Raw genomic sequence first — 15,061 nt, forward strand, 5'->3', positions numbered from 1 at the left:
CACAACGAAGCCTATGCGTGGATTAACAGAGGAGATACAGAAGACAATAAACTCGTACTTTCATCATGCAGCATCAAAGTTAGAGACATTATTATTAACCTATTTGGACCGGAATAGAGTGAAGTTAGAGTCTATTGACATGAAACATTATTCGATTACAAGTGATTTTATGCTTACTATCACATTCAGAATATTTCTACTGGATATATGAACAAAATAATCATACCCATTCAGCGTTACATTTGAAGAATCTACCTTTGGGTATATATTGGGCAGTTTAATCTTGTGCGTAATTCAATTCGATTCAAAACACATTAACTTATAAATCCTAGTTCACCCTTTTTTCTATGAATTAACTAAGTGTCAAGACATTATTGATAACAAATTCAATTGGTGATTTATCCCCTAACTTCTGAATTAATTCCCTTCATAAATATGAACTATAGTTGAATTCTAACCAAATGAATTTAGTTAATTAGTTTGATATTTATTTATTAATGAGATGTTTCCAGAATTCTAGTAACAAGTCATGACTGATGGAATTCAGCTATCTCTGCCATGAGACAAATATACCAAGAATAATGAATGATGATTGCACAACATCGAGAATCAATTGAAACTAGAGAATGTAAACCACTAAAATTTTGAAGTCCCAAAGTCATGGGTTCTATCCTTAATGGGATTATTGGTATATACTGCTATGGAGTCGCGTTCCTAAGACGAAACAGCTGTTCATTACTTCCTAAATGTTAAAGGCTGTTTAACTAAACTCAATCGGTGATACGAAACTAAATACAGTTGGATTTTGATTTGTTAACACAACTACTTGGAACTATTCAAGATTTTAAAATTTAAAAAATTATAATCACCGTGTATGTTCACTTTGTGCTATTTTACTTGTATCTTCCCATTGTTATTTAGGACTACAATTGATCAGTTGATCCTGTACGGATTGCCTCGATAGAGCCTTAAGTCACAAATTTTATAAGCAAAGATGGATAGTGACTAGCAGTGGAATCTAGGACACGCATTTTGTCCTTTTCGAGACTCGTCATCTGTGTATGTATGTATCACATAATTCATGTTAAAAAATCATAGACAAATATGAACAATCAGTTACTGAAATCTTTCTGTTGATCACTGAAGATAGAATAGTCTAAACAAAAGCTAAATAATAGCTTTACTCATCATATTTTCATATCTTATAGACTGTACAAGTGGCTGATACGGATTAGAGGAGATTATTGATTCAGATCATGAACCGATTGGTGTTAGACCACCACAATTGAAAACCTGGAAGCACTGGACGGCCGTTTCGTCCTATTTGGGGACTCCTCAGCAGTGCGCATCCACGATCCCGCTCGTGGGATTCGAACCCAGGGCCTTCGGTCTCGCGCGCGAACGCTTAAACAGCTGGACCACTGAGCCGGCATCCAATGGTGACAGTGTCTAACATCAACCAACCTACGAAATTGCTCGACCAAATTCCGTTGTACTGAGGTCTAACATCAATCGGTTCATGATCTCAATCAAAAACTTAATAATCTCCACAACCCCTATATTAGAGGAGATTAGCTATTCTAAGGTCAATAGATATACGTTGATGATGAGAGATAAAGAAGATGTAGTTTAAATATAAATGCCACCTAATATTTATCAAATATCTGATATAATTGAATCCATTAAAGAAAAATGTCAGTTTCTTTTTGCAACACACTTTGAATTTAGTATGAAAATTTATCTGGGAAGTAGATGAGGTAAAGTGTATTTGTTGCTTAGTAGAATACTAGTCGAATTGAATATGATATCAAAGTTGATAGAGTTTTGTTCCCTGAGCTGGATGGTTTGGTCGTGGAGCTTTCATCGTTCTTCTGAACGACCAAATCATCCTCGATTTAAGTTTCATTTTTGTTATACAACATCTTTGGATCATTAGTATAGTTACACCATCAAATTTATTATCGTACATGCTCTATTCATGAATGTATCGTAAGCTGAAGATAAGGCAAATAATTCGGAATAAAGCTAGGATATTTACAACAAAAATAAACGACATTAGGTAATCTGGAAACGTCTCTCCTTTACATTTGAAAATAAAGGTTTACTATTAGTTCAGCTTAATTCTGGGCGTTTTATACAGATTTAAATTATGAAATGATATTAGCCAGTCATTTAATAAGAACTAGAGAGCACTGAATAGCAGTTTCATGACAATATATCTTTGAACAATGTGTACCTACACATGACTTGTGGGTCCTGAGCACAGTAATTCTAAAACGGTCCTTTTTTATTTCGTTAGGTTTATACAACACAATAAGGTGCTCACATTAAACTGTCAGTGAACTAATATCTCATTCCGGAATTTGAAATGTCAGAATAGTACCTGAATATAGTAACTAGGTTAGATAAATTATCCCTGTTGTTGTAAAACATAATAATAGTAATTTTAATGATTAAAATCACTTTATCCAACCCTATATGTTAAACTATATTCGAAGATTGTCTAAACAAATAAACAATAGTGCAACAAACTCCCTTTTTTTTCAGTATAGGGTTGTGGAGATTATTAAGTTTTTGATTGAGATCATGAACCGATTGATGTTAGACCACCAATGAAAACCTGGAAGCACTGGACGGCCGTTCCATCCTATTATGGGACTCATCAGCAGTGCACATCCACGGTCTCACTAGCGAGATTCCAACCCAGAGCCTTCAATATCACTCGCGGACGCTTAACCTCTAGACTACTGAGCCGGCATCTGACCTCAATCAACCCACGAAATTGCGCGACCATCTTCCAGTGTACTGAGATAGATACCTGTCTCTACCCGACACAGATCAGCTTCACTGGTCACGGCAACAACAATTAGTAAGAATTTTAGTTATCACGTTGTTGATCCTCAAGATACGATTTTGATCGGCCTTTATTAGCATTTTGTAGTCATGATTTCATAAGTTATGTGAATTAAATAAATTGTGGATAATAATGATATAAACACGATTTGGACATCATACTTATTAAAAAGATTAGTAACCATGTGGATTCAGTGACTCAGTGGATAACATGTTGGGTGTCCGAAATGAAGGATTCTGAGTCCAAAGCTCAGTGTCTTTATCAACACCGGGATGTAGATTCATTCAGCTGATGAGTCCCAAGTAAGACGAAAGGCATGTGCTAGAACCTATTGTTTGCTGAATTCCATCTATTCCAAACCACAACTTTGATGTCATCCTTTTTGACTACAAGCAAAATTGACTAGTAAATTTCAATAAAATATGTTCTCGTTTTCTTTAAAAACAAAGGGAAAGCGAGAGATAAATTAATCATTTGAATAATTCTGTTAGAATTTAGCAATATTTTCAACTTCCTAATAGGTTGTGCGCTTTCACTTCACGAAATAGTATGACTATATTACATGATTAAGATACTGTCGGGATGATTTCCGAGAACTACGACGGAGCCTCAGAGGCCATAAGGGAGCCGAGGAGTTCCGCCCGATCAGAACGCAATGCAGCTTTCTAGAATATCAACGTAGCATGCTACTATTCGTCAGTAGCACAACATGCCTCTTTGCTGATTGGTCGAATTATACTATTGATTTAACAAACGCTAATATCTATAAATACCCATGATTTTCTGTTCATTTTGATTCTTGCCCAACAAGTACTTTATCCAGTCTTCTTCTGTCTTCTTATTTGCGACTTCGAGCGTTCTAGAGTTCGAGTGCTCAAGTTGTACGCGGTATATTACGAATCTAAGCTCTATATAACACATACATACGTAATTAATGAACTGGAATAAATCTACAGTAGTAATATTAATTACAATATTTCAGCTTCGAAAGAATCGAATATCTCATCACTTTGGGTCATCTTATTCATAATTATAATAATTTAAACAACGAATTATGGTAATTTTAAAATAGGGATTTATGATGATATTTTAATTTCATTATCATCACCATCAAGTGATCTTAGTTAAACAATCAGTGAGAAGTAGAAAGCACAGAAGAGTTTATTTTTCTAGCATGGAACTCTTCATTAGTATTCATCCACATCATATTGAACCTGGTACGTTTGTTTTGCGCATGGATGATTAACCTGTAGACCACTGGACCGCTATCCATTAGTTTACATGTTTAGCTTTGATCAGTTCATATTATCGCTCATTATAAACACCTAAAATAATTAATAATGAACTCGCTAGTAACTGACTTTGAGAGGTAGTTCCGGAGTTCTAGTGAGAAGCCATAGCCGGTCAAGTTCAACCACGTAAATTGTGAAACACATATTCACCAAATATATTGCAATATTTATTTTATTTTATTTCAACACATAGATAATGGTACAAAGAGGCACCAAATATATATGCGCCACACAAATCTCATTCGATATGTGTGAGGGCTGTGATACTGCCCGGGTGCCCAAACCGAGCAGGTGGTTTTCTTAGGGGGCCACACCCGGAGCCGTCGACCTGAAGGTCTGATCCACAAGGCGGTGGAGCATCGTAAGGAGATGCAGTCCCATGTTAGCCGGTGACCAACAATTGGTTCATACGCCATTTGTTCCCGCAGGATACTGGAGCCCATGTGCACCATTGGCTTGGTTTGAGATCCGGTTAAAGCGCCGGACATTCGCTTTTCGTCCTCTCACTTTCGTAAACAATACCCCCGCCACGAGAAGGCAGTGAGTAGGACTTCCCTGGCAGAGGCTATATACGCGTGGCGATGTGAGAGCATTTCGAGAGGGAGAGCGGACTCTCCCCACTCTTGGCCGTACCAGGGCATTTGGGGGCTATTGCAATATGGTTATGCAATATTACAAATTAATTTGAGTTTAGACATGTAAACTAATAAACTGCAATTTAGTGGTCTAGAGATTAAGCGCCTATGCATGAGAATGAGGGTTGTGGATCAGATTCCTTATGATGAAGTTGTAGATGAGCCCTATTAAAGAGTTACACATTTGAACGAATTCACTGTTCAGTGTTTCATGGTTTTCAGTTTCTGTTTAACTGAGATAGATTCATGATATTAACTACGAAACAGTAGCCATAATGAGTTTCATGCTTTTTCTGAAAACTATCTATTTCACATGTTTAGTTGCTTTAGTAAGAATAGATCTGGGGATAATCAATGAGTTTTCCGATGTATTTGAAGCCTGGAATTGTGTGTTCTTTGGAAATAATTAACAGAAAGACCTACTGAACCATGCTTAGTCATCAGGATAAGATACCTAAAATTTTGAATAGCATGTTGTTTTTCATGAGATTCGTATCCACATCATTTAGTTTGCATCCACAAGTATTGCCATTAAACAGATCAGGTCGCAAATAACCTCCTCTAGGACAGTTAATGAAAGCTTTTTTTTTCATTTAGATTCTCATAAGTCCACTCTGATCAATTCTATTTTTAAAAAAGAGACTAACTAGTTTAAATTAGCTAATACTAAACAATGTCAGGTTTTTTGGAATCCTTCACATACATGTTGCGCTGCTGTTCTACACTTCATCATTTAGCTCACCGTCGTACAACATTCTAATTCTGCTTCTTCTAACCCAATGGGGTAGTTTTTCTTTCTGATCATGATGAATTAGACATTCTATAAATATTGAGGTGAAATAGACTTATTTGATCTTTAACATTGATATTTTTAGAATCCACTGCAGCAAATTGTACGTATCAGTGTTTTCATTCTACACTAAATAAAATTCTGTCATTTTCAATTATTTTGGTTTAAAACGCGTATACGGCCACCACCAGGGAAGTCCTATCCACTGCCTTGTCACACCACGGGTGTTGTTTACAAAATTGAGAGGACGAAAAGCAAATGTCCGGCAATTTAACCGGGTTGGTGGACACGGAGAGTCCACCTATGAGAGTTGGAAAACCCTAATTCCAAACCAACTGTATACATGGGCTCCAGGAACCTGGGGGAACAAATGGCGTATGAACCAATCGTTGGTCATCGGTTACCATGAGACTACATCTTCTTACGTTGCTCCACTACCTTGTGGATTAGACCTTTAGGTCGAAGTCTTCGAATGTAGCCCCCTAAGAAAACCACCTACTTTGGTTTGGGTACCCGGGCAGTATTATAGCCCACACACAAACCAAGTGACTAGTGTGGTGCATATGTATTCGTTGCCCCTTTTTACCAATATTTATGTGTCTAAATAAATAAATAAGGATATACATCGATAAAAGTGTTATAAAATTCTTTCAAAAGATTTCAATTTTTTTAAATTAAGCTCACATAAAACATAATCCATATTTAAATTATCCAGTTATGTAAACAACTCAATTTTACTAAACTCTTCAAAGAGTGTTAATGATAGACATCAAGGATAAGTCAGTTAATTAGTTAGTTACTGATATTTATTAAATCAGATATGTAAGATAAACTATTATCATTAATTAACCTGTCATGAGTTCATCTAGGTGATTATAATTAATTCATTATTTCAAATATTAATCAATATAAACCAAGTCGATATTATAATATAACTATGAAAATATTTTGTCATATTAAAGAAATCAACATGTATCCATCATTCTTTTATTCAGATCCATCAGTTTATAGATGAGGTAATAAACATTATTAACATTAAATTCATTTGATGTTGTTTACTTAAATCTTCCCATTAATATTTTGGACTGCGATTGATCAGTCTGTTATTGGCATATGTGCATACTGTGCGGACTACCTCGATATTGCCCTAAGTCACAAGCTTTATAAACAAAGATGGATAGTGACTAGCAATGGAATTCAGGATGTGTGTTTCATCCTATTTGGGACTCGTCAGTTGAATGCACCTGCATCCGAGTTGACGTTCATTCCGGGACTCGAACCCAGTACCGTTCTCTTCAAACGCCATCGCGATATCCACTTAACTACGAAGTCCTTATAGCCACTTGCTTGTGCAATGGGGTGGAGTTTAAATTCATTTGATATTGTTTACTTAAATCTTCCGATTGATGTTTAGGACTGCAATTGATCAGTCTCTTATTGGCATATATGCATACTGTACGTATTGAATCGATATTGCCTTAAGTCGCAATCATTATAAGCAAAGATGGATAGTGGCTACAAATTAACTAGCTCAAAAAATTTTATAGATGAATGTCAAATTTTATAAATGAGATGAAGTAAATAAAGATAATGAGGAACAGTAGTAAGAATGATATCACTCTGGATAATAAATCAAACTAGGGTAAGTTTAATGTAAGTATAAATTGTTTTCAAATATACAAATAGGAGTATGAATTTTTGTATAATTACGCCTTCAGTAAATCTAAGTATTTGCTCTTTTACAATTAAATGAATACTAAAAAGTCCCTATTGTCATATATATGTCAAGTCCTCCTTAGTGTTGATAAAATTCTATTGATCACATTACAATGTGGCTTTTATTCTAAGTGACTTGATATAGTATCCACGATGTTGGCATAATAGATAGTGGTTATAGGAAGTCGAAAGGAAACCTTGAACGAAGGTTGCGTGTTGATCCATAGAGTCTGCTTGGCACTATGAAGGATTTAACATACATGACATTGGTAACCATCCAATGCTCAATTAGTCGTAAATACACATTACTACTACACGAAGTTATTCGCGTCTTAATAGCTATGTTATAACATATCTGACAATGAAGTTAGACGGCATAGGATTGTGTCGTCCAGGGAGTATCAGTCCGCTCAATACTACAGGTAGATTTCATTGAGAGTGCCAAACAGGCACGAGAGCTTGGCCAAGCAGGGTTTCATATTGTATATCCCGGACCACTACCTTACTATGTTCGTTCTGTATAACTTTTATGCAAACCAAAAAGCCAAGTCAAGATCAAACTTAAGGTATGTTTGACAGTGGAAGAAGATAGGTACTTGTCACCTGTTTTTAGTGGGTCATTTAACTGATATCCAAGTCATAATGAATCTTCCATACACATGTGAGTTCACACACACATAGAAATCAATATGAATATTACTGATTTACAAAATGATACATTGTCATTATTTTGTATTTCTAAAGCTTATATTAATAGTTTTAGACAAGGTGTATACTTCAACTGATCTCATCATAACAAAACATGACTCTAAAGCAATGTTTCTTTGATAAACTATCATTTCTTGGGGTGATGGGTATCATCAATATTCAACATAACATATCTATCGATCAACAAACATAAACTCATAGAAACTAATTTACATTGTTAACTTTTATATAATTTAATTTTGATTTAACTGCTTCCATAAAGAATATCAACATTAAATTAATTTATGAGATAGTAACTCAGTGAATATAATGGTGGACATATGGCTCAATTTCGTGGAGTAGTTGAAGTTAGACATTAACACCGATGAATGCCGACCAGTTCAGTGGTCTAAAGGTTAAGCGTTCGTGCGCGAGACAGATAGGTCCTGGGTTTGGATCCCGCGAGTGGTCTAGCTTCAAATGACTCATGATCTCAACTACTGAAATAACTATAATATCCAAAAAAGCCCCTTCTGATACTAATCAACATATGCTCACAAAAGACTAGATTCAAGAGGTATTTCGTAGAGTTCTAGTGAGAAGTCGTGTCCAGTGGAGTTCAACCGGGTCTATAGTCACATAGTAACTCACGGAAAATAGTGGTGGACGGTGGTGCAATTTCATGGATTGGTTGAAGTTAGACATCAACACTATTGAATGCTAACTGGCTCAGTGGTCTTGAGGTTAAGCGTTGGTACGCGAGACCGATAGGTCATGGGTTGGTATCTCGCAATGCGGGATCGTAGATGCGCACTGCTGAAGAGTCCCATACCAGGACGAAACGACTGTCCAGTTCTTCCAGGTTTCTCATGGTAGTCTAGCTTCGATTGACTCATGACCTCAACTATTGAAATCACCATAATGTCCACAAAACCCCTTCTGATATTAAATAAATATTCGTTTTCTCAGATAAATAATTGTTGCCATGACAACTAAATAAAAAAAAACAAAGAAACGAATATTTCATCTCGAAACACAAAACTAACCTGATATATTGTTTCTTCAATTGGTTGATATATAGGTAACATATCATTATCTTTCATTTTTCTATTAGAATTTAATTGTTGATTACTATTATTATTATTATTATTATTATTATTATCAATTAATTTGTTTTCATTCGTTTTTATATTTATACGTGGATCTAATTTAGATAAAATTAATTCATTATCAGTTAATTCATATAAATACATATCAGTAGTATTGAATTGTGATTCATTATTGTATTTATCCAATGATGAATTGTGAAATTTCGATGTGATTAATTTGCATTTACTTTGAATAGGGGAATAATTTTTATTGATTATTGTTGTTGTTTTACTACTAGCTAATTGTAAATGAGTATTATATGTTGAATAATTTGGTTTAATTGGTATAATTTTGTTAGAATTCATTGTATTATCAATATTATTATTATTATCATTATCATTATTATCATCATTATTATCGATATAATTGGTACTTGATAATTTACATCGATCTAACCAATACTGACGTGTTCTACTTGGTGTTTCATAGATAATTTGTGTTTTTCCATCAAGTGTATGATTAATTCGTACACGATTATTATGACTTGATCGACTTGTGTTTAAATTATTATGATTATTATCATCATTATCGTAATTACTCTGTCCCATATCTATAGCATTGATAATATTTCTATGGTGATATGTAGGGAAATTATGAGCCATATGTAATTGTGTTAAATAATTTAATCCGTATGATTCTGATTGATAATTACTCAATAAATCTTGATGCCGTTTCACATTAGGTGAATTTGAATAAGTCGGTGTAAAGTAACCAGTTTGTCGAATAGTATTGCGATTAAATTCCATGTTTGTTTGTTTGTTGCTGCTTTTTTTGGGGGGGTGTTTATTTATCGCTTATACAAGAAAAATATCTACATAGAACCAATAGTGTTAACTATTAACCACATGTATCAAATGAATAAGTAACAAATTTGAATAGTGTGTATTCTCATATTATTGATTTTTTGGTTAAAATCGGTTGTTCTCTTTATATACACACATGGACACCTCTAATATAAGTAATACAATATCTATACTGAAAAGTGATTTCATAGAGCATTATACTTTATTTATTCATATGCACCTCTGATTGAGTGATCATCATGAGGTTTTTTTCTAAAAAATACATGTCTCTATGTTACTGAGTGTGTGTGTGTGTTAAAGTATAGGTACTGTGTAACTATGTCATATATACATATTTATCATCTGAGTGAAATCACATGTGAATATATATATATATATATATATATATATATATATATATATATATATATATATATATATATATATGAATGTATGTGTGTAGAACAATTTGTTAATATATATGTACAAACAAACTACAGTTTGAAATGTGTAAGCAAAAGTGGTTGCTAACTGAATTTTAATAATTTCTGTTTCATATATATATAAATGAACAAGCTACTGTCCCATTAACTGACAAATGTAATATATCGGTGTTTGTTTATCAAAAATGTGTGATATGTATTTCATTAATTTAATTGTGACTGGTTAATATTATGTTAGCCAATCAAAGATCCTTCTTCTAAATTCACCATCATTTATACTTTGATAACAGAACATTGGTGAACCAATATTCTTTTTTTAAAGAATCGAAAGAATTTTCACCAAATTTCATTGTTGAACTTGAGTATAGATTATGTAAGATTTGAAGTATAGAAATAAAAAAATAATTTTAACAAGAAAAGATAAATAGTGACTAGCAGTGGAATACAGGACGAACATTTCATCCTATTTGGGACTGGTTAGATGGATGTACCTAATTCCCAGAGTTGATATTGACTTTGAGACTTGGACCCAGTACCATTCGCTTCAAACGCCATCTCGTTCTCCGCTAATCTACTGAGTCCTGATAGCCACATTTGCTAACAACAGCCTGATCAATTGCAATCCTAAATAACAATGGGAAGATACAAACAAACAATACCAAGTGAATTAATAATCTTAACAGCTTTAAATATACAAGCCGTAGTTCAACCACGTAAATTGTGAAACACATATTCACCAAATATATTGCAATATGGTTGTGCAATATTACAAATTAATTTGAGTTTAGACATGTAAACTAATAAACTGCAATTTAGTGGTCTAGAGATTAAGCGCCTATGCATGAGAATGAGGGTTGTGGATCAGATTCCTTATGATGAAGTTGTAGATGAGCCCTATTAAAGAGTTACACATTTGAACGAATTCACTGTTCAGTGCTTCACGGTTTTCAGTTGTTGTTTTACTGTGGCCGATCAATGAAATTAAAATGTTCCCATATACCCACATCATAATTATGTAATTTAAGAAAGATACTTTTTTGCTTTGACGAATTTATCTTTTTTTATATTAAACTATCAAGTAAGTGAATAGTTTTAGATGTATTTTATAAAATTTTTAGTCGAGACTATAATTTATAAACGAACCAATCAGATATAAGATAACGAGTTATGTATTTTGGCGCGAAATTCCTTCATACATTTGGCTAAATAGAGTTTTGGCATTAAAGCTGATGTCAGTCCGTGATGAAAACCCTAAATATAATTTTTAACCCCAACCATCAACTGTAAATCATAATTCTAACTGATTGATTATCCCCATTTAGCCCTAATTAGTAGGTGTGTGTATATTGAATAAGGGGAATTACGATGTAAATTACATTTAGACTAGCAGTTGCATTGACTAACATTAAAGACTAGGCACAAAGGTATTGGTTGCTACTCAATGACCCGTCACTTTGTTTAGAACTAATTGTCTTCAGTATAAACAAATATTAAGTGAGAAAACTGGTGATTCGCGTATGGTCAGATATGTAGCCAACTAAATATCTAAAGTATAATAATTTACTCATAATTGACCTTTGTTCACACGTTTCATAAATTAGAATTGAAATTTAGTTACCCGTTTAATGTAGATTACACCAAAATTATAGATTGTAAATATGGACCACTTGATTATAACTGAATGGTCTTGAAACATCAAGTTAGTCAAGGGATCTGAAAACTTGTGATCTAGATCCATTAGAAATGCAATTCTTAAAAAAAATGATTGAAATCAAAAGAAAAGAAATAGTTATTTTTCCACATTGAAGACACTGTAAATGATAGAACTTGGATCTCAGTGTTAATATCCACTCTGTGTATTGCTTTAAGTACCAATGTGTTGTCAACAACGAGATAACATATTTTCTGAAAAAAAATAAACAATTCAGGGTCTATCTAAACAGCTCTTTCATTCTAATATGACATTCTTCAGTAGTACCTATCTATGAGTCCACTTGAGATCGAACCCACTGCCTTCAGGCTTTGTAACAAGCGTCTAACCTTTAGACCACTGAGTTTGTATTTAATGGTTTATATCTTATAGAAATGATTATAGGTTGAGTCAATGCAGATACAACACATAACTCTGCATATGTGCTTGGTCAAGATCAAACGTTAGGTGAATGCTATTGATATTTGAATCTATTAGCAGAGATTTGATTCAATTATCTGGAGGATATACGTATTAATGTATATATTGATGAGTTTGCATACATTTCAGTCAAATTCACCATCATAACTTGCTAATTCATACTCAGTCATAACACTCAAGTAATAGGTTAAGTTCGCTTGTAGAGAGCATTCATTTCAATATCACAATAGGATAAACAACAAAAGTTTATTTATTCATTTCATATGGAATAAACTAACCAATCAAAATTAATATGAACGACAAAATAAGTTTCTGCCTGTGTTTATTGTTGTTTTCTTGAAAACTGTGTTTTGTCAATTAAAAGTAATTTGTAAAAAACAAAGAAAGTAGGCAACAAATGTGTTTGTTTTCAATCTCTGTTATAACATAGCGCTGTATGGGATTTATTTATATATTTTTATAAAACTGGTTCAACTTTCTATCAGCCATTAACGTCTGTTATAGTTGCGAAATTTTCGCTACATCATTAAACAATGTGGAATAACGGCTTATAAGGATGCCTGTTCAGTTATAGTTACGACAATTAAAGAGTAAGATGAATAAATTTGTGGCATCTATATATTACTGATTGATATGAGTAATCTGAAACTATCCAATTATAATGAAAATGGACATTCGTAAGTTTATCGTATCGATGATAGAAACCTGTAAATTCAAGTGTCATGGTAAGTGGTTAACTGCTAGTCGACTGAACTAGTATCCACTGGTTTGAATTGTTAACTTCAGTTAATTCGTGGTATTGTGCTATTCCTATTGGACTTGTACACGAACTGATGGGACTTAAATTATCAAGAACTGTCAGTTGAATTCCAAGAGCTTTCTCATGAGATTAGTCTCTAGTGAGAACGTGATTAGAAAAGTTTGCGGAGATTATTGAGTGATAATTGCCTAGCTAGGATTAGTTTGTGACATAAGCTAGGAAAGATAGCACTCTTAATAAATCAACATTTCAGGTGGGAATGACTGAAGCGATTAAAATAAATGAAGTTTCAAGTATTTAAAAGTGTTTATTGCTATCAAATATAGTTAATCAAGAAACTGTTTGGACACCTTAGCAATTAGAGCTTATGGCCTCATACGAGAACAAATCTATCATATATATATATATATATATATATATATATATATATATATATCTGATAGATTTGTTCTCGTATGAGGCCATATATACATATATATAAAGGGGTTTTGTGAACATTATGGTAATTTCAATAGTTGGGATCATGAGTCAATCGAAGCTAGACTACCATGAGAAACCTGGAAGAACTGGACAGTCGTTTCGTCCTGGTATGGGACTCTTCAGCAGTGCGCATCTACGATCCCGCATTGCGAGATACCAACCCATGACCTATCGGTCTCGCGTACCAACGCTTAACCTCAAGACCACTGAGCCAGTTAGCATTCAATAGTGTTGATGTCTAACTTCAACCAATCCATGAAATTGCACCACCGTCCACCACTATTTTTAGTGAGTTACTATGTGACTATAGACCCGGTTGAACTCCACTGGACATTAGGTTCAGTCGGCTCATGATGTCAACCATTATATATATATATATATATATATATATATATATATATTGCATTTTCTCAGATTTCTTTTCACAGGCATAGAAATACATGTACACAAAAATTCATTTATCGCTGTGAAGAAATAACACGGTCTCATTAACACAGTGATTATTTTGTTGTTGATATTAGAATGATGATAATATTTCGTATGTCAGTAACAAAAACTGATCATACTCATGATCGTCATTATTGATGATAATATTAATATTTCTATTATATTATAATGTATACATTAAAAATCATTCATATTCAACATACGTTACATAAGACGACTTTCATTTGTATTTACATGCAAACGTTGATGTATGTGCGCACGTGGGTGACCTATGATACGTTGTAAAAAAATTTTTTAGATTTAATTATTTTTCTATGGCAACAAAAAAGAAATAGAAATGTGGTATCGTGAACTAAAATGGACAATTGTATAATGATTTATGGGAGAGTGAATTTTGATTGGTTAATTGATCGTGGAACATATATATATATATATATATATATATATATATATATATATACTTACGCAAAAACATTTCATTATTTTTCAATTCTTTGGTAGCCAACTAGTTGACAGATGTCATTCATGAAATTTCTACAAAGAAAATGAGGAAAGAAAGTTGAATATGATGTGATATGACAGTTGTGGTCTTTTTTAGGATACTTCTACTAAAAAAAAACTAAAATTAGGTAACATTGTTTCAAAAAGAAATTTCGTTATATGCACTGAAGTGTCTTTCTTTTACTTGTAGTTGTATAGATCTTCCTGTTGTAACTAATTATTCTCTTTTGGAATATTTACATCCTTTTAGTATTGCATCAATATTGCTATTAGGTTACAAGCTCCTTTGGACAGTTATTTGGTTCGTTTCCAATAGCTAGGTAGAAAAAAACGTTAGGTGTTCGAGGTGAAGGGTACTTTGCTCGAGTCCAAGTATGATTGTTAGTACTGTATA

General features: G+C 33.4%; 1 protein-coding gene across 1 annotated transcript in view; it reads right to left on the reverse strand.

The window, feature by feature from the left end:
* Positions 1-10,285, reverse strand: part of DLC1_1 (Dynein light chain Tctex-type) — a gene marked incomplete at both ends in the record, with an annotated part of 143,019 nt that extends 132,734 nt beyond the window's left edge. The window contains one exon of the mRNA XM_051212869.1: positions 9,021-10,285. Within this exon, the coding sequence (XP_051068793.1) occupies positions 9,021-9,869 (849 nt within the window). The remainder of the gene's footprint in view (positions 1-9,020) is intronic.
* Between the last annotated feature and the right edge of the window lie 4,776 nt (positions 10,286-15,061).

This window comes from Schistosoma haematobium, chromosome 3 (assembly GCF_000699445.3).
Source record: "Schistosoma haematobium chromosome 3, whole genome shotgun sequence".
NCBI lineage: Eukaryota > Metazoa > Platyhelminthes > Trematoda > Strigeidida > Schistosomatidae > Schistosoma > Schistosoma haematobium.